General features: G+C 41.0%; 1 protein-coding gene across 1 annotated transcript in view; it reads left to right on the top strand.

Annotated features, from left to right (window-relative positions):
• RYR2 (ryanodine receptor 2) overlaps positions 1-21,380 on the top strand; it is a 687,809-nt gene that overhangs the window by 488,815 nt on the left and 177,614 nt on the right. Inside the window, exons 55-60 of the mRNA XM_054022704.1 lie at positions 75-164; positions 1,921-2,058; positions 6,816-6,893; positions 10,213-10,288; positions 16,541-16,667; positions 18,205-18,320. Of these exons, the coding sequence (XP_053878679.1) occupies positions 75-164; positions 1,921-2,058; positions 6,816-6,893; positions 10,213-10,288; positions 16,541-16,667; positions 18,205-18,320 (625 nt within the window). The remainder of the gene's footprint in view (positions 1-74; positions 165-1,920; positions 2,059-6,815; positions 6,894-10,212; positions 10,289-16,540; positions 16,668-18,204; positions 18,321-21,380) is intronic.

Genomic DNA, 21,380 nt, shown 5'->3' with positions numbered 1-21,380 from the left:
ATAAATATAAGATTTCTGATTATTCTTTCTTCATATTCCCGCTGCTTTTTCCTTTCTTCCTTCACTTTTTTCAGTTTTCAAATGGATGGATATATGGTGAAACATATTCTGAGTCTTCCAAGGTGCAGCCATTAATGAAACAATATAAACTATTATCAGAAAAGGTGAGGAATTTGTTCATTCTTCATTACACCGATGTTTCTAAACATTTGTTTCTCTATCTTTGATAAGAGGCAACTGTCTGTTTGTGCAATTTGGCATTTTGGCTTTGTCTTCACTGACACAAAGATGTTTTTGTTTGTTTTTGTTTTTGTTTTGTTTTACACAGCAAGATAACTAATGTGATTGTTACCTCACAATCCTAAGGGGAGACAAAACACTCGTAGTTTTATTGCGAGGTAGCTAGGTGAGGTCAGCACCATAGCCCTCAATCATAGTTGTCCTTACCGAGTTTACCTTGTGGTAAAACTAAAGTGCCTTGTCTCCACTATGTTTTTACAATGTGTGATAGCAAACGTGTTTTCGTTATCCCACAATAAAAACATGCCTTTTTGATCAGTGAAGACATAGCCTTTGTCTGGTTTGGTTTGGTGTTTGTTTCAAAGACTAGAAAAAAGCACCTTGGTACTCATGATAATTAACAATTCTTGTCACATTTATATTCATATTAGAGCATGCTAGCACAATGCACTGTCATTATCATCATCAGCCCTCTGATTCTCAGGACACGGCAGAGCCAAACCTCTTCTGCATAACTCATCCGTAAAGCTGCAAATTTGTCATGGAAGTCACGGATTCCATGACTTTCCATGACTTCTGCTGCGGCCAGTGCGCCTGGCTCAGGGGCAGCTCAGGCAGCCCCTGTGCCAGTCCCACCAGCTGCCGCGGGGGCAGTTCCCAGCCAATGGGAGCTCCGGGGGTGGTGTCTGTAGGGGGAGGCAGCACGCAGAGCTACCTGGCCATGCCTCCACCTAGGAGCTGAGAGTGGGGGATATCCCATCTCCTAGAACTGGAAGGGACCTTGAAAGGTCATCGAGTCCAGCCCCCTGCCTTCACTAGCAGGACCAAGTACTGATTTTGCCCCAGATCCCTAAGTGGCCCCCTCAAGGATTGAACTCACAACCCTGGGTTTAGCAGGCCAATGCTCAAACCACTGAGCTATCCCTCCCCCCATGTCACGACTTCCGGACAGCCCCCCGGGTAAGCGCTGCCCAGAGCCCACCTCACCCTATTTTGGGCCCCTGCTCCCTCCCGCACCCAAACTCTGCTAGTGTGGGGGGGCACGTAGCCAGGTAGGGAGCCTGCCAGCCCCACCAACCCCCCTTCCATCACCAGTGGGGGTCCCGGGCCATGCACCACCGCACTCTCCCCCTCCAGCACCAGCACCAGCAGGGGTCCCGGGCCGTGGGCCAATGCCCAACCCCGAGCACTCAGGCCACCTTCCCCCAGTACCCATGGCACCCCCGGGCAGCCCTCCCCAAGTTTTAATCAGGGGTGTATAGTAAAAGTCATGGACAGGTCACAGGCCATGAATTTTAGTTTACTGCCCATGACCTGTCCATGACTTTTACTAAAAATACCGGTGACTGAAATGTAGCCTTACTCATCCATGAAAAAGTTCATGCATCACATGTCCATATGATTTGAAAAAGTTCATGCATCACATGTCCATATGATTTGGTTCGCATAAGTGGTTTGGGAATAAATAGTTGCCTTTACTGTTTCTCTTAATTGGCTTCCTTATTTATGCACAGACTGTTTCTTTGCTGTTTCTATCCCACAGCAGACTGTTTGCAATTTGTCTCAATGGATGTAAATTTGCAGTGCTACACAACAGGGCAAAGGGCTAGTAATAATGCATCAGATTTTATTCCACTCAGTTATATAATCATCAGTCACTCCCATGTGTACTTGCCCTAGGAAAAAGAAATTTATCGGTGGCCAATCAAAGAATCTTTGAAAACCATGCTAGCTTGGGGATGGCGGATTGAAAGGACAAGGGAGGGAGATAGTATGGCCCTTTATAATCGGACACGTCGCATATCTCAGACAAGTCAGGTGAGTACTGTGCTAGGCTTCAAACCATTTTATTAATGACTGTACTAATATTGCGTCTGTGCCTGTCTTTTTACTGGGATGGTGTATTTAAAATGCAAGTGTCAAAATCTACTCAGGATGTCCTTGAGCTTCCCCCATCTTCCTTTATTATAGCACTCACTTGAAGCTAAAGTTCACATCTCTATTAACCTCTTGTTTCACATGCTCAAAACTTCCTGAAAACTCTCCTTTTCAGTTGTAATGTTCCCTGTTTGGCCATAGCCCAAACATGAAAGTCTAAGCAAAATCTCTTACCATGCTTACAATTGTGCTAGCATGAAAAAAAATGCTTGTGGTTTTAAAAAAAAAAAAAGGGGGGGGGGGAAGAAAACGTCTCAAAAAGACTGAATCAACAATCTGAAAATGTCCAGTTGATTAGATCTCCCTATGGAGTATTTCCCATGTAATTTGGTATTAAACATTTTTTAAAAATTGAGATTGAAAAATTAATGCAATTGATGATTTTTTTCACTTTGTTTAGAGTCAGTTATGATACTATTTATGATAATGTAATGCAAAGTAAGGCACACTGGAAAACATAACCCCAACTACACATACAAAACGATAGGATCTAAATTGCTGTTACCACTCAAGAAAGAGATCTTGAAGTCATTGTGGATAGTTCTCTCAAAACATCTTCTCAATGTGCAGCAACAATCAAAAAAGCTAAGAATGTGAGGAAAGGGATAGATAATTAGACAGAAAATATCATAATGCCACTATATAAATCCATGGTATGCCCACACTTTGAATACTCATGCTATTCCGCTCACCCCATCTCAAAATAGATATATTAGAATTGGAAAAGTACAGAGAAGGGCAACAAAAATGATGAGTAGCATGAAGCAGCTTTCATATGAAGAGAGATTAAAAAGACTGGGATTGTCTAGCTTCACAAAGAGATGACTAAGGGGGGGATATGATAGAGGTCTATAAAATAATAAATGGTGTGGAGAAAGTAAATAGGGAAATATTAATTACTCTTTCACATAATACAAAAAACAGGGGGTCACCCAATGAAAATAATAGCAGGTTTAAAGCAAACATAAGGAAGTACTTCTTCACACAATGCACAGTTAACCTGTGGAACATGTTGCCAAAAGAATAACTGTGCTCAAAAAACAATTACCGTACATAAGTTCATGGAGGATAGGTCCATCAGTGGTTATTAGCTAAGATGGTCAGGGATGCAACCTCATGCTCTGGGTGTCCTCTGACTGCTAGAAACTGGGACTGGATGACAGGGGATGGATCACTCTATAATTGCCCTGTTCTGTTCATTCCCTCCGAAGTATCTGGCACTGTCCACTGTCAGAAGACAGGATTCTGGGCTAGATTGACCATTGGTCTGACCCAGTGTGGCCATTCTTATGTACAGTGCTGTTTGAACTGTTGTCATTAGAAAAACATTATTTTGTGTCAGTGAAAAATGAAGGAATATGTTTTCAGTCTGTTGTTCATAGGAGTTGTGTGTATAATTCTAAATACACTGTCCTGAAAGATATTCTTAAGGATCAACAGGAGGCATTTTTCAAAGGGGTCCATTGACTCTCCAGTACATAAATATAAATATTTTCAGAAGACGTAAGTGTCATTATGAAGACTGATGATATTTTAGACCCAATCACATAAATGACTTTTTTTTTAACTTTCATGTTTGAAAATCTGAGTCAGTGCTGCCATGAGGCAAAGTTATCTAACTGCATAAAGCATATCTTTTAAAAATCAGTGAGGAATATGGGGAAATCTACCTAGTGGAAATAATGCCATTGTCAAATAACAGTATGTAGACTATGAGAAGGAAAAGAGAATAGATAAATGGTCACATGCCTCAGTTGACCAGCTTCCTTTTGTCCTTCACGTTATTCCACACAAATGGCAAATTTAAGCTGAAACTTTGTTTTGTTTAAATAGAATTTGTAAATGTAAAAATCATGCCTCTTTCTGGAAATATTTTTATTTCTCAATAGTACAAGTAACACCTACATTGACTGCAACTGAAAGAAAATAATCTGAAATATAGATCAATTTTTTCTTCTATTTACTTTGTGACAGCACTTTAGCTTTGATTTTCCCCCATGAAACTGTCTGCCTCTTGTGGCAGAAGAGGTATTTTCCCTAGTTCCCCATGCTGCCAAAATCTTTTCAGGGGCATCTTAGACTGCTGAAGCTGCGATTTTAAGAAGTAGTCTGTTGTCTTTAAACTGTCAGTATGTCCCAGGTGCTGCTTCTGTTTCTGCTTCTTTCTGATGAGCTAGGAAATGTGAGAGGGGTGCCATCTTGTAAATGTGCCACAGAAGAGACTCTGGGACACCCATGACAGCCAAAACTAAAATGAAAAATAATTTTAAAAGGAAGACCAGTATTGATGATCTCAGTTCTACTCTCACTTCAAAAAAGACATGTGGCCTGCAAAACTGCTAGATGACATTGACTTGGATATATTAGTAAAATACAAACTATTTTCATACTTTTGCCTTTCTCGGATGTATTTATTTTGCCTGATTCAATAGAAAAGCATGTGGCAGAAAGTAGGAGCCTTACTCTGTGTTGCTCTACCCTATGAATATCATTTACATCAGCACAAGAGATGTGGTAGCATTTTACACTCACATTACCCTAATTCTACATGGTGATAATGACTTCATAAGGTGCAGGGTGATGGAGAATCAGGCCTTAGTACTCTACAGCAGAGCTGATTGAAATTTCTTTTCCCGCCCATGGAAATTTTTTTTTTTTTTTTTTTTGGCAGAAATTCAGAAACCCAACCAAAAAACATTAAACAATTTATCTGAAAACCAAAATATTTTGATTTGGAAATACTGCCACGGTACCACAGGAGAGTTGTAGTTCAAGTCTCTCATGCTAGCATTCTCCTCTATAAGCTGGGCTACCTGATTGGACTACAACTCCCATGATGCACCACAATTTCCTCTCTTAGAAAGGAGGTGCATCATGGAAGATGTAGTTTGCGAATCTGGCTCACATAGGAGGAGAGGGACAAGGGGTAACCAAACTGCAATTTACATAAGTTTCTATGCAACATTCTAAATTAAAATATTTTGGATGTTTGCTTTTTTGATGAAAAATTAAAATTTTTCATAGAAAGCAGACACTTTGGGGGATTTATTTATTTATTTATTTATTTATTTTTTTGGATAACTCAGTTTTCCATCAAAAACACTTGTGGCAAAATTTTCAATCATTCCTAGTCTAAAGGTTCTAACAATAGCACTGAGGATTTTTCTTTTTCTGACAATACTGTACTTTTAGTAAGCATGGTCATGGAGTTAGTTACTGGTATCTCACTGTCTGGCCTTATCTCCTTTGTGTTAGTGTGTCCTTGAAGAAAATTTAAGAAAGCAGATCTCTTATCAGTACTAAAATCTGGTCTTTTCAGAATCAAATACGCTGTCCTAGAACACAAGTTTGAGAGAAAATATCATGGCTTTTCGACACATTGTTGAAGTCATCCAGATTTTGAAGTCCATTTCTAAAGTCATGCTTGGGTAATCAGAGAGAACTCAGTTCTGGTTAAACATACTGCTTAAGCATTTAGCCTTTGTCATTGTGAAATGTTAATATGGATTCAGTATTGTGTCAATACAAAAGGTGGTAGAAATGACAATATAGCTTCAATACCAATTTCTGCATACAGGCTAGGGTCCTTGGCAGATTTGTAATAGTGCTTGGCATAGCTTCGGTGCAGGGTTGTGATATAAATGTGTCCTTTTGTCTCCTCCCTCAGTACTGGCCACTGAGTGCCGGGCTAGTTCTTGGGGTATATTAGAGTACCCTAAAAGCTGCTGTAATTTACACTGACTAGTGGCGGCTCTAGGGTGACCAGGTGTCCCGATTTTATAGGGACAGTTCCGATTTTTTTTATCTTTTTCTTATATAGGCCCCTATTACCCCCCACTCCTGTCCCAATTTTTCACACTTGCTGTCTGGTCACCCTAGGCTGCTCAGAGGAGCTGATATGGTTGCCAGGGATTGCCAAGACATAGGACATCCCAACCACATGTCTTGCACCAGCCGTTGTATTCTGAAGATGTCCTATAGGACATCCTATGATAAAGGGGAGAGAATTTCCCAGAGGATAATGTTTTCTGAGTAGAGAAATACAGAATGGATTTACTTGGTTGGGTTTCACTGTCTTTTGTAGAAATGGGGTTGAACTGCAAAGTTTTAACCCAGATCTGTATCTGAACCTCCATCATGGTTTGGGATCTGTGGTTTTAGTTCAGGTCCATCTCTACTTTTTTAGAATAAATTCTATACAAAACCTGGTAGTTTGGTTGTAATTCTTTAATACAGTATTTTTCACACTGAGCTCAAATCTGAAATCTTTGTTCAGGCAAAACTTCCATTTAAGCAAAAGAGATTTTTGCCTGATTTGTGACCTTTCTCTGGAAATAACAGGCAATGTTTGCATTGTAACTATCTGACTAATCTGCGTTTTTAAATCTACCCCTGGTCCCAGTTAATCTGTTCCATTTTTAGTATTACTGCTGTCAGGCAAAAAAAGAAAAGAAAACTCAAGTAACTCTCATGTAATGCTCTCTGTTTTTCTGCCAGTGTATATCTAAATGCTCCTTTCTACCTCAAGTTTGCTTTTTCTTTAGCTGTTTGATTGCCTAGAATATCTAGGTGACATGAATCTATTAGGACCTAGTATTTGTAATACTTCATTGCTTTTTTGCACATCGGTCATTCAGGTGTCTGTAGATGCTGCCCATGGTTACAGCCCTCGAGCTATCGACATGAGCAACGTTACCCTCTCCAGAGACCTGCATGTAAGTCTTATTGTAGTTAAGTTTAAAAAAATATAAATGCATTACATTTTCTTTTGTGGATTTATGTAAAACAAAAGTTCAGTGTCCTGTAGTTTTAGTTAGTTCAAAAGGCATTGTTAAGGCTGAAAACCTAACATTTTACTTAGGGGACAATTGATCCTGGAAATCCCCTTTGTGCAAACCATCTGATGATTTTAATGGGAGTTCTGCATACAAGGGCTTGCAAGATCAGTCTTTTATTTTTATGTGTAGCTGTTAACTAAATTCCTGGTATGCTGTTTTTCAAAATAAATGCCTCACTACTCTTCTTTGTAAAATAAATAAATGCCAGGTCTTGAGTCAGCCTTATGAAAAACCACTTTGTATTTATGAAGAAGGAAAAAGAGAAATTAACTGGGGGCATGATTTTAAATGTGAATCTTTCATCAGATTTATAATCAGCAGCCAGTAAAAATAAAATAACTCTTGAAGTGATAAATAAATGGACAGTGAGGTTTTAAAAGTATTTATTTTTACAGAAATATTATCAACTGTGGTTGATTTACAGATCATTACCAATGCTTCCACTACTATTAAGAGCTGCCAAGTCAATATTGTTTATCATCTGATAAATCAGGATGCCACCACACACACAGTTCCCTTAGAAATAACTTCCTGTAAGTTTCACATCCAGATTAGTCACCAGGTTGATTGCTTGAAGTTGCTGACCAAGAACAAGGTGCTCTATTTTTTTCCATTGTGAAATGAAATTCAAGACTCTCTTTGCCCAGCAATTCTAATAACAAAATGAAAGTTTTGAAACACTGTAGAAGTGGAAAAGAGAAGTGGTGCTACTTACCACATCCACAATCTCAGCATCCCTCTTTCTCTGTGCCTAACTTAAGCCTCCTATGTATCTTTGATACAACAGGGGATGCAGAAATGTACGTAAGTTTCATAACAAGTATTGACACAGGAGTATTTATTGGTCTTAAAATATATCATTTGTTGCTATTTCATTTCCCCACCTTAATTACATGCCATTACTTCTAATTAATATCCCCTGTGACTCCTCTAAGTATTTTCTCTCCTGCTCTGGAGTTTACTGAACACAGGTCAGACACACAGCACTTGTAGATTATCATCATCTCTCCTTTGGCTGTCATATGGTCACTCTACACATAATTAGGTTTTCGTTTGTATTTTAGTTATACCCCTTTGATTTATTCATAATTTTTATTACTATTTTCTGAATTAAACAGTGATGAGACAAACATTAAAACAAGAAGGGCAAATTTGCCTCACCCCACAGATACAGGAGCAGCTAAAACAACAAAGAGTCTGGTGGCACCTTAAAGACTAACAGATTTATTTGGGCATAAGCTTTCGTGAGTAAAAACCTCACTTCTTCGGATGCATAGAGTGAAAGCTACAGATGCAGGCATTATATACAGACACATGGAGAGCAGGGAGTTACTTCACAAGTGGCGAACCAGTGTTGACAAGGCCAATTCAATCAGGGTGGATGTAGTCCACTCCCAATAATAGATGAGGAGGTGTCAATTCCAGGAGAGGAAAAGCTGCTTCTGTAGTGAGCCAGCCACTCCCAATCCCTATTCAAGCCCAGATTAATGGTGTTGAATTTGCAAATGAATTTTAGTTCTGCTGTTTCTCTTTGAAGTCTGTTTCTGAAGTTTTTTTGTTCAATGACAGTGACTTTTAAATCTGTGATAGAATGACCAGGAAGATTGAAGTGTTCACTTACTGGCTTGTGTATGTTACCATTCCTGATGTCCGATTTGTGTCCATTTATTCTTTTGCGGAGGGACTGTCCGGTTTGGCCAATGTACATGGCAGAGGGGCATTGCTGGCACATGATGGCATATATGACATTAGTGGATGTGCAGGTGAATGAGCCCCTGATGGTGTGGCTGATGTGGTTGGGTCCTCTGATGCTGTTGCCAGAGTAGATATGGGGACAGAGTAGGCAACGAGGTTTGCTACAGGGATAGGTTCCTGGGTTGGTGTTTCTGTGGTGTGGTGTGTAGTTGCTGGTGAGTATTTGCTTCAGGTTGGGGGGTTGTCTGTAAGCAAGGACTGGCCTGCCTCCCAAGGTCTGTGAGAGTGAGGGATCATTTTCCAGGATAGGTTGTAGGTCGTGGATAATGCGCTGGAGAGGTTTTAGCTGGGGGCTGTATGTGATGGCCAGTGGTGTTCTGTTATTGTCCTTGTTGGGCCTGTCCTGTAGTAGGTGATTTCTGGGTACCCGTCTTGCTCTGTCAATCTGTTTCCTCACTTCCCCAGGTGGGTATTGTAGTTTTACGAATGCTTGATAAAGATCTTGTAGGTGTTTGTCTCTGTCTGAGGGGTTGGAGCAAATTCGGTTGTATCTTAGGGCTTGGCTGTAGACAATGGATCGTATGATGTGTCTTGGATGGAAGCTGGAGGCATGTAGGTACGTATAGCGGTCAGTAGGTTTCCGGTATAGGGTGGTGTTTATGTGACCATCACTTATTTGTACTGTAGTGTCCAGGAAGTGGATCTCTTGTGTGGACTGGTCCAGGCTGAGGTTGATGGTGGGGTGGAAATTGTTGAAGTCCAGGTGGAATTCTTCAAGGGCCTCCTTTCCGTGGGTCCATATGATGAAGATGTCATCAATGTAGCGCAAGTAGAGGAGGGGCACTAGGGGACGAGAGCTGAGGAAGCGTTGTTCTAAGTCAGCCATAAAAATGTTGGCATACTGTGGGGCCATGCGGGTACCCATAGCAGTGCCACTGACTTGAAGGTATAAGTTGTCCCCAAATCTGAAGTGGTTGTGGGTGAGGACAAAGTCACAAAGCTCAGCCACCAGGAGCAGCTAAGGGTACAGCCTATATGGGAGCTCTCCAGTCCCCTAACAGAAATGAGAAGTGAAATTGTGATTTGTGGCAGTAGATCCACAATTACCTGGATCCAGTAAATAGAAACACCCATTTAAGGGGTGCAAAGTCATTGCTGTCCCACTACAGACGAAGTGCTGGAGCAGCAGGAACATAGGGCGAGAGGCTCCATCCCCCAGCCTGATGTAGTACTTCATACAAAATTGGTTTCTTTGGTCTTTGTGCAAGGTTGAGGGAGAAATTCAGTGCAGAAGAAATAGCTGTATTGGGTTTAGCTGTTGAGTTCCAGATTTGTCAGTTGACTAATCAATAAAAATGATAGTTTGCAATTGAACATTTAAATGTAATTTTATATATTACCTACATTACAATATCTTGATATTAAATATAAACTGAAAAATTACCTTTCTTTGAGATGAGCTATTATAACATTAAATCATTAACTTCTCCATTTTCTTAAGGCAATGGCTGAAATGATGGCTGAAAACTACCATAACATATGGGCAAAGAAAAAGAAAATGGAACTGGAAGCAAAAGGTAATCATCTGGGTTTTTCTGCTTGTTTGTTTTTGGGGGGTTTTGAGGTATTTTAAGTTCAAAGTGACTCAACTTAGCTTATGTTTTCATGATGCAGTATTAAAGAAAGTCAAATTAAAAAAGAAATAAAACCAATCGTTTAAAATTGACCCAATAATCAGACATCAATACAAAACTATCACAATTTTCAAATTACTTTATTATCGTGATCCTTATTATTTTTGTACATCCAGAAGAGTGTTAAAGACTTCACAGAAATACAGAGTGAGACAGTCCATACCCCAGAGAATTTAGACTAATTCAATACGGAAAAAGAGAAGACAAGAGCTTGTTTAACTAAGACTTGTAAACATCTTGATGGTTGGGTTGCATTTGGTTTCTTTTATTTATTTTATTTCCCTTGTGATACCAGACACTTGGTCACAGGAGTTAGACTTCATTCACACTACTCTACATATTGCCAAGTTATCCAGCAGTGCATTAATCAAGAATTATATTCATTACACATTAAATTGACAAATGCGATTAATCCTAGATTAGTTCCTTGGCTTCACAAGGAGAATAGTGTACTCTGTCTAATATCTTCTGGTCCAGATGGTAAATATTACTATACATGATAGTTGTTACCTCTTATGTTTTCTTCTGTGTTAAAGAATGTTAAGATTTTTATTTATTTTAATTTTTCTGCTTTAATGCTAACATTTTATTCTGTAGATCGGGGTGGGCAAACTTTTTGGCCCGAGGGCCACATCTGGGTATGGAAATTGTATGGCGAGGCCATAAATGCTCACAAAATTGGAGATTGCTGTGTGGGAGGGAGGGAGGGCTCTGGTTGTGGGGGTGGGCTCTGGGGTGAGGCCAGAAATGAGGAGTTCAGGATGCGGGAGCGGGCTTTGGGCTGGGACCGATGGGTTTGGAGGGCGGGATAGGGATCAGGGCTGGGGCAGCAGGTTGGGGCGCAGGAGGGGGTCAGGGGTTCAGGCTCCGGGCAGCACTTACCTAAGCAGCTCGCGGAAGCAGCGGCATGTCCCCTCTCCGGCTCCTATGTGGAGGTGCGGCCAGGAGGCTCTATGTGCTGCCCCGTGCGCAAGCGCTGCCCCTACAGGTCCCATTGGCTGCAGTTCCCTGCCAATGGGAGCTGCAGAGGCAGCGCTTGAGCAGGGGCAGCGTGAGGAGCCCCCTAGCCAGAGGGGGGACATGCCACTGCTTCCAGGAGCTGTGTGGAGTCACGGCATGCGCCAAGCGGGGCAAGCCTGACCCTACTCCCCGGCGGGAGCTCGAGGGCTGGATTAAAAGGTCTGAAGGGCTGGATTCGGCCTCTGGGCCGTAATTTGCCCACCCCTGCTGTAGATGTTATAATCGTTTAATTTCTTCATGGAAGAAAAATAGTGATGGCATTGGACATTTCCGTAACTGGAATTTAGGGTTTTTTTCTCACCCAAAGATGTCAAGGCAAAGAGCTAATATGGAAATTGTTTTTTTTCCCTTTTTATCTCAGTTTCTATTTACTGTACAGTGGTAGCTAGTGTTTTAATGGTGGCTTGACACCACTATATACGTATTTAAACTAGCTCCACCAACTAAGAACGGCCATAACTCTATAGATATTGACTATTTACCAGATTGCACTGTGTTAATCATACACAATCCTACTGACTCAAATGGGGTTGCATGCATATGATTGAAGGCAGAATTTTGAAAGCGTTTTCAGTGAATGTGTAAATGAAGCCTTAGTATTACTGAGCAGTAAGGCCTTATCTGGTTGACCTTATGTTGGATGAATAAGAGAGTAAATTTCCATATATTCCATTATATTTCCCCTCATTTCAGTTTCTTTGTGATTTTTTTTTTAAATAAAATGTATCTAACCTAAGTAGCCAGTTTGGGGGGAGGGGATTTGGTCTTCTGAAGAATGTTGCAGGAAGATTAGACATTTGGAATAGGGAGGTGTATTTGGCTCCTGAAAAGGCAGAAATGTTGCCGCTGTGCACTTATTAAATAAAGGGATTTACAGGCAAGGAAGGCAGCATAAAGAGGGGTGTGTTTTGATTGAAAACCTTGCAGGGAGTTATGATGAATGATAGGCTGGGTGCTACTTGGTAAGAAGTGTGGATTGGTTTGGCAGGTGAAAAATTGTTATGATTTTCCAGTATACTTGCCTTTTTGTGATATAGTGAATATATCTGTTTTCCCACAGATGAAAATGGCAGAATAATAATTTAGATGTATGATACCGGTCATGTGTATACAAAGGGTAATATTATCTTGTATAGTTTTTTAATTCTTTTTGCAGCAATATCTTTCAAATTATGATCCTCTGCTGTCACCTAATGGTCAGGTGTATTCAGTACAATAATATGATTTATAGAGTTCTCTCCTTGTACATGTGGATCTTTTCACTGTCTCTAATTATGAAATATGAGTCTTTTTGATGTGTGGGCATATCTATGTGGGTTGCTATTTCACAGAGGGAAAATGCATGATTCCAAAAAGCTGTAGTTTTCTGGCTTTTCTGGGAGGCTTTAAAATGCTAATGTTATAGAGCATTTTATCCAGTGAGATTCTCCATGCATTGCATACAGAATATGTAGCATCTCATTCAAGGTAGAGCAATTTAAATCATCGATTAAAAAATTAATGTAAATTAGGTAGAGACCTTATAAACCTAATTCAAATGGGTGCTATTGCAACTGTAGATATAAATTCATAGTTAACTAAATCATAAATGCTGGATTCTTTTTTTTAAATGTCCCTATCTTGAATATTACAAACATTAAACAAAATAGGAAACAAAAATGTTGAAAGTGAAGGTGCTGACACTCAACCACTTAGGCTTGTACAAAACTTTACTCCATGAACAGTCCCACTGACTACAGTGCAACTGCGTATGTTGCCAGACTTTAAGTATGTTCATAAGTGTTGCAGCATCAGGGGCCAAAACTGTATTTTCATTAAAAGCTTCTGTCTTAGTGACACAAAATCTTGGCCACTTCAAAACAAAATTGCTTCAGTGTTAATGTGAAAAGTTATCAATACTTTCTGTATGTTAAGTTTTTGTGAACTTTTTTATACACAGTTCAAAATTTTCAAAAATAAAGGAAAGATCCTCTGCTTCAGTACATGGTACAGTACAGTTTATACTTGGTGAGGCTCTGCCCCCAGGAGTCTAAAATTAGGCTTCTAAGCTCATATTTAGGTACCTCAGGGCTAGTCTATATTACCCACCCGGATCAGCGGGTAGAAATCGATCTCTCAGGGATCGATTTATCGCGTCTCATCTAGATGGATACATCGATCCCCGAATCGATGTGCGTACTCCCACTTCGTCAGGAGGAGTAAGCATCGTCGATGGGGGAGCTGCAGCGGTCGATTTGCCACTGTCCTCACAGTGGGGTAAGTCGAATAGGATATGTCAAATTCAGCTACGCTTTTCGCGTAGCTGAATTTGCGTATCTTAAATCGATCCCCCCCGCCAGTGTAGATCTAGCCTCAGGCTAGGTCTACACTACCCGCCTGAATTGGCGGGTAGAAATCGACCTCTTGGGGATTGATTTATCGCGTCCCGTTGGGACGCGACAATCGATCCCCAAATCGACACTCTTACTCCACCAGCGGAGGTGGGAGTAAGCGCCGTCGACAGAAAGCCGCAGAAGTTGATTTTGCCGCCGTCCTCACAGCGGGGTAAGTCGGCTGCGATACGTTGAATTCAGCTACGCTATTCACGTAGCTGAATTTGCGTATCTTAAATCGCCTCCCCCCTGTAGTGTAGATGTACCCTAAGGGTGAGCTTGTCAAAAGCACTTAAGTGACTTAGCACAAATCCCATTGACTTCAAACTGCAAACCTTGATGGAACTTGGTCAAAGAATTTCATTTTTCCTGATTTGTGGCAGTTTAATATATAGAAAGATGGTGCCGGGTGTAAATTTGGTATGGCGTATTTTCTTATTAATTTTTTGTTTGAGTTGTTCTTACAATAAGGGTGTTAATGGAACTCTGGGCTTGTTTTTTTTTTTTTAGTAAAGATAAGCATTTTAAATGTGAAACAAGTAAAAAGTTTGTATGAAGTCTACAAACAATTAATAAACTAATAATAAATTACAAAACATCCATTTTAGAGATCTGACTCTCTGAATGGTAAGAAAGTAAAAATAAAAGTAGCAACATGTAAATAAAACTCTTATAAATATGAGTAACCATTACTCACGTGAGGTGTCCCATTTGCTTCCCTGGAGATACTCATGTGAATAAGAACCACTCACACGGCTAAAAGTTTACAAGATTGGGGCCTTAGATATAAAGGTTGAACCCTGCTCTGTTGAAGTATATGGGAGTTTTGCCATTGACTTCAGTGGTGCGAGGATTTCACCCAAGATCTATAATAGATATTCATGCAGTCAGCAATATAATTAATGTTGACACTTTTTCGTCAAAGACAATACACTTTTATATTTTATTAAACAATTTTCACGTATGCAAATCTCTCTCAAATGCACAAGCTCTTCTTACTAATGAAAAACTCAGTTGGCTGTTTTTCTTTCTTATGATTTACATAGGATTTTCCTGTCTATTTATTTTGTATGTGCTTTTCATGTCTTTCTAAAGGCATAGCATTGAGAACTCAGCAGCATGTGTGAAACATGACACAAAACCCAAAAATAACTGACATTAATTTAGTATCTGCACCCATTTGTTTTAATGGAGAAAACATACATTAGCCTGCCAGGGTTTAATTTTTCATGCATTTTAAAGAGCTTACTCAGACCTCCTGGAAAATTCTAAAGAATCTTCTTTTTGAAAACATCTCTTCTTCTTTGTAGTGTTTTCTGAATTGGATTTGTTTCCTTAATGTTATATTTATATCAGAGACTTGCTGTGATAACTTCAGGAAAGTTTTGTTTTTGTTATCATTTTTTGTGACTTCATAGTAATTTCCACAGCAATTAATTGTGGTCTGTTAGAGAATGGTGACTTCAGGTAAGAAATAAGTACTGAGAGCTGATTAATTCTTAACTCCAAAGAAAAACTCAGAGACAATATTTTTATGCAAATATGCACACTGGTAGTTGTAATAATTATCTTATGGATTTATCGTCATGAAGAAAAGGCTGTATTTGCAACCAGTGAGAAATTAAAAAGCCATATTTTTCTGGAAAATTTTAAATTTTATTTCTTTAATTATCTTTTTTTCTCTCTCCACCACAAAAAGCTGGTCAGAGTGATCAGTAGTCTGAGTTTTCCCTGAAGATCATGCTTTGCAAATTTTTCCATGTAGTATTGACTTTTTTATTACTATAAAATAGATCCACATCATAATTTGATATTTATCTAGATACGCTTTTATTTTGCTAAAAATGTGAGCCCTTTGTTATTACCACTGTATTTATAAAAAGCAAAGAACTCTGCTTCTCAAAGAGGCAAATTCTGGTCCCCCTAGAAGTTTCTGCCAGTGACTTCAATGACTAGCCAATGACACACAGTATTTAGTAGCAGTGGTTTTAAATTATACTATTTATATACTAATTATACTATAGTGAGCTTTTAAAGATAACTATAGCTTGTCACGTTGGACATTTTCTTTTGGACAGTGAGTAGAAAGAGGAGAAAAAAGCAAAAATGTGAGTTAAAATCTAACTAGACACAAGTTTTAGCAGCGAGGGAATCATAGTGTGCTGTGAAATGTGATCACTGGCATAATGTCAAGTCATAATTGTAACTTTTTAAGTGCTTTTTCCCTACTAGAATTTTTTTTATCTAGGATGTTGATGCTTCTTTCTATCATGAAATTTGCAGGCCTTGGGATAATTTGACTACGTTATAAATATGTGTGTAGTCAGGTCTATAAATATATTTTAAATGTATATTCAGATACACTGTGTGGGAAAACAATGTGCTTAGTGAAACAGAAAAGTGTGGGAGGAGAGATCGCTCAGTGGTTTGAGCACTACTAAACCCAGGGTTGTGAGTTCAATTCTTGAGGGGGCCATTTAGGGATCTGGGGCAAAAATCTGTCTGGGGAGTGGTCCTGCTTTGAGCAGGGGGGTGAACTAGATGACCTCCTGGGGTCCCTTCCAACCCTGACATTCTATGATATTATTGGTACTTTAGAGTAAAGAGGAACCTATCATGTATTTACTAGTTGTTAGAGTGACCTACAAAGCACTGCATGTTATCACAGAATTGTTACAAACAAGGACGTGCCATCTCACCACATGTTTTCCAACTACTTTGTCATTTTCTTGACATTTTGTAGTAGGAGGAGGCAACCATCCTCTGCTGGTTCCCTATGACACGCTGACAGCCAAAGAAAAAGCCAAAGACCGAGAGAAAGCACAGGATATTTTCAAGTTTCTACAGATCAATGGATATGTTGTCTCCAGGTAAATTCAAATCCAATACAGAATTTGCTTCACCGCAGATAATTAACCCTCCTTAATAGCTTGTTTAATATAAAAGGATCTAAAGGAGTGTTAAACTTAAGGGGTTTATTTAAGATAATGAGGGAACAATTCTGCTTGGCTCTTACATGAGTACATGGTAAGGGCAGGGTGAGGAACAGAAACAGAAACTCCCAGCCCCTTCCACTGCCCTGGGGATGCTGAGAGACTGTCTTATCCGGGGGGTTAGGGGGAACAGACCTCAAACCTGCAATTCCCCCATCCCCCAGTACCAAGCAGGGGTGGCTCTGTGTATTTTGCCGCCCCAAGCACGGCAGTCAGGCAGCCTTTGGTGGCACGCCTGCGGGAAGTCCACTGGTAACGCGGATTTGGCGGCATGCCTGCGGGAGGTCCGTCGGTCCCGCACCTTCAGCGTACCTGCCGCCGAATTGCTGCCGAAACTGCGGGACCGGCGGACCTCCCTCAGGCATGCCGCCGAAGACAGCCTGACTGCTGCCCTGACAGCGACCGGCAGGCTGGCCCCCGCGGCTTGCCGCCCCAGGCATGTGCTTGGTGCGCTGGTGCCTGAAGCCACCCTGGTACCAAGGAATTGCGTCTGCCCACCTCAGCTGGCCAGAGCTCTCTTTGGCTCTAGGAAAGCCTGGTTAGATTCCTCTGTGCCTTGGAAGTAGCCTGTGAACTGACCCACTGCTTCCCCCATGTTGTCTCCACTCAACCCCAGCTGCTGCTGCTGATCTTCTACCTCTTGCTTCAGGGCTGGCCTGTGCTCTAGCTGCTACTACTGCTGCGCAGTCCCTAACTAGTGGGGGTGCTCTGCCTCTTCTTCTCCTGTGGGCAGAAGAAGTCAGAATTATCACTAGCTGCTGCATCTGTGAGCTCTCCTGCAGTTTTTCATTCCAGACATTGCTGCATTTTGCTCAGCTGCAGTTTGTTCTGCAGAAATAGCAATCTCTGGAGACCCAAGAAGGCTTTAAATAGAGGTGGGGTTGGCCGAGAGAGGCAGTCACCTCCCCTCATCTCCCCTGGATGAGAGGCAGAAAAACCTCTCACCCTCCTTGAGGCACATTCCCACGTGCATTTTGAGGCACAAAGAAGCTCACCTCCAGTATGTTGGCATGAGCTTTCCCTTTTCCTTTCTAGGAGTTAGCCATTTCCTGCTGATCCAACCAAACTTCTCTCCATTGAGATGGGGAGAGGCATTTAAAATTCAAACTCCATTGTAGTTGAATATATGGTATTTTAGATAAAATTTACTACTATATTGTAGTTAACAATCATTGGGAAGTAGTCATATACTGTATAGGATGGTCAAAGGTAAAACAATTCAAAATTGAGTGCCCCAGATTGGGATCACAGTTCAATAAGAGGCCCTGATCTTCAGATGTCCTATTCACTTAACTCCCTCTGAAAGACAGTTGAGAAGTACCAGAGTATTTAGCTTTGGGTTATTTAGTGAATTAAGACTGCACTGAGTCATCCTTTAGTGTGTGGTAAATTAGTTATTTATTTATTATTTCAGAGGATTAAAGGACCTGGAGTTAGACACACCTTCCATTGAGAAACGATTCGCTTACAGTTTCCTTCAGCAGCTGATAAGATATGTGGATGAAGCCCATCAGTACATTCTGGAGTTTGGTATAGTACCTACTTACATTTTTACTAAATATTTTTACTGATGAAATTTGCAGTGAAAAATTTAAAAAACAAATGTATAGTTTCCAAAAATATCATATTCTTAGAGTGCACGGTCTTTTTCTGAAGGACATTATGTTGTTTGGAAGGTGTCAGTACAATGGCTATAATAGAACTTAGCATTGTAGACATTGATTTAACATCTTATCTGTGGGGTAGTCATTTCAGACTTCATCTAGTCACTCCTGAGATATAGGTTTGAGACAAAAGGCTCTCAACCTACCCATATGATAACTTACATTCTTTGAATCATATCATGTTTAAGATTTGTAATATTACTTCTAAATCATGTAATCCCCAATCAGCAAACTAGGCAAAATAAAAATAAAAACTGCCTCTCTCTCCATCAGTTCTCCTCCCTCAAAATCCCCTCCCCCTTTTCAAAAGCTTAGAAAAATGAGCTCTTTCATGTGCCCTGCAGGCCATCCAGTTCAGGCTATTTTATACCAAGAGCATGTGGGGAGTAGTGAACTCCAAAGCTATGGGTCCCTCACAGAGAACCAGCATCCACCTCTCACCTACATCAATGAGACTTTGGTTCAAGTGGCTCTGCTGTTCTCGTCTGTGGAGTAAGGCAAAGGAAGAGAAGTGGTGTCTCTGGTGGATAAGTCCAAAGCCAAGCTGGGGGTCACAGCCAGATGTCAGGAGGTCATGACTCCCCTGCACCTTCCATCTTGCTAAACGTGAGAGGAATCCCAGCTAGGTGAAGGGGAGGCTCTGGGGCGTGGGGAAGGGCCCAGTGTGGAAAACGCAGTGAATCACATTCTTGAGTTATTTACAATTTTATACATGAAAACCAATACTTTACACTCTACTCAAAACCCCACCACATTCATGGCTAGCTTTAGTTTCCACATGGCGTTAGTGTCCCAATTCAAGATTTCTGTAGCAACCACAAAGGACATTATGGGGCTTCACTTCCTAGTGTTGATTGTGAGGGAGCCTCTGAGGATTTGCTAGCTACAGTATTGCACTATTTCTTCAGGGCTCTGCTTGCTTTACAGAGCCATATGCCATACCTGACCGAGTTTGGCCAGTTTCTCTCCCTTCCACAATAACCTTGGCGATTAGGGAGGTGTATTGGCCCTATTTAGCAGTCATAGAACCTAGGGAAGATTCATTTGGGAGGCAATGGGAGAGGGAGGAGACATCAGGCCCTCATAGAAGACACCAGTAGAGAGTTCTCGGGCTTGCCTAGAGGGAATCAACTATTGGTGAGAGGGAGGGAGGGCTGGCCAGCTGAGATGAAGAAGTGTAAGCTCCCTCCTCCTCGATTCACAAAACACTGTGAATCTCAAACCGAGATTGAATCCAAGTCGTTCAAGGTTCACTGTAATCTGCTTTTAAAGGAGCAAATCAAGCTAGGCCCCTGCACTGCCATGTAAATCCTACTGGCAGTGGAACATGTTCACAGTGGCTTCTGAAACGTCCATGAGCTTATGAAAAGAATGTCCTTCCTCCCCCTTCCCCTGCCCCAAGCATTTTCTGAGGCTGAACACAGGGCTTGAGTGTTCAGCCCTGCATGCATAACCCCAGAAATGCCATAAAAAGTGAGCTCAGCTCAGCATGCCTTTCCAGCAAGATGGAGTTATGCCAACAAGAAAATAAAGGTTTGACATCATTTAAGTAGAAAAAGAATTCATGCTAGTTTTTGCATAATGTAAGTGAAAGATGCATAAATAGTGACAGATTAGAGATGCACCTCTGTGGAATAGATTTCCATTAGTAAACAAGTAGAGAGAAGGAAATGAATTTATGATTGGTAGTCTGGAATTGAGATTTAGGCTTTGTCTACACACAATTTGGGCTACAGGGGTGTGAATTGCAGTAAACACTAGTGTGCTTTGCAGTAACTCCCCTGTGTGGACAACGTAGGCACAAACTAAAAGGTATCTAGTTCATGATGATGTAGTCCTATTTAAACAGCACTAAGTTAATGCAAACTAGGTACCTTTTAGTTTATGCCCATAGAGTCCACACAGAGGAGTTACAGTGCCGCAGGCTACTGCACACTGCAGTTCAGGCCCCCGTAGTCTGAACTGCGGGGCTATGTAGACACAGCCCTAGAAACAAATCAGTCCTGGTGATTTCCCATTGATTTCACTTTACCCGGTTAGTTAACTGGGGTAAATTTGATCGTAGATAGAGGTTTCTGCACAAGTCTGTAGAGTGGGAGGATGGAACAAGTTCCCCTAGTTTTTGAGCATCTATTGAGGAGAGCACATGTTGTATCCTCTTGTGATGCATCCCCTCGGCACTCCCCTTGTTCACCAGGAGCTCTAGGGCTATCAACCTATCTAGATTAGGCACTTCAGTGGCCCCCATTACCATAATATATGAGTCCCTCACTGTTTTTAGCATTATTTTCACAACACGCTGGTGAGGTAGACCCCATTTTACAGATGGGGAACTGAGAGATTAAATGATTTGCCCAAGGTCACCCAGGCAGAGTAGAGAATTGAGCCCGGGTCTTCCATGTCCCAGGTTAGTGCCCAGTCATCCGTCCTCTTTGCATTAGCATTTTTCTTCAAATTTCCCATCATCGATATACCACCAGCACAGTTCCATCAGGAGTAGTAACTGCTAGCATTTTAACTGCTGTGTTGTCTTAACCATGGTCAGAGTAGGCCTGGAGGACACAGTGGTTTAAAATACCAGAGGCCCCCAGGTACCCTGTTTACACTAGTGCTCCCATAATTTCTTCTCTCAGTTTAGCCCCCCACACTGTTTGGGGGAATTTGATGAAAAATGCTTATTTAGATGAGGAGGAATTGTGCTTCCACTGGGACAGTGAAGCTCTTCAATGCTCCCTATACAGGACAGATCCTATAAGATGCATTCCAACCCTGAACGTGTGTGAAAGAACACACTAATAAATTTTAAAAATGATTCAGTTCTTACATTATCAGAGGTTTTACTCCTGGTGAGTGTAATTTGCCACACTGGTTGGGCAACATCAAAGCCCCTGGTTAAATTTTTTCAACTTCCTGGACTGTTGAAGTG

The sequence above is a fragment of the Malaclemys terrapin genome, chromosome 3, assembly GCF_027887155.1.
Source record: "Malaclemys terrapin pileata isolate rMalTer1 chromosome 3, rMalTer1.hap1, whole genome shotgun sequence".
Lineage (NCBI taxonomy): Eukaryota > Metazoa > Chordata > Testudines > Emydidae > Malaclemys > Malaclemys terrapin.
Note: the sequence above shows the minus strand (reverse complement) of the source record. Positions and strands in the feature narration are given on the sequence as shown.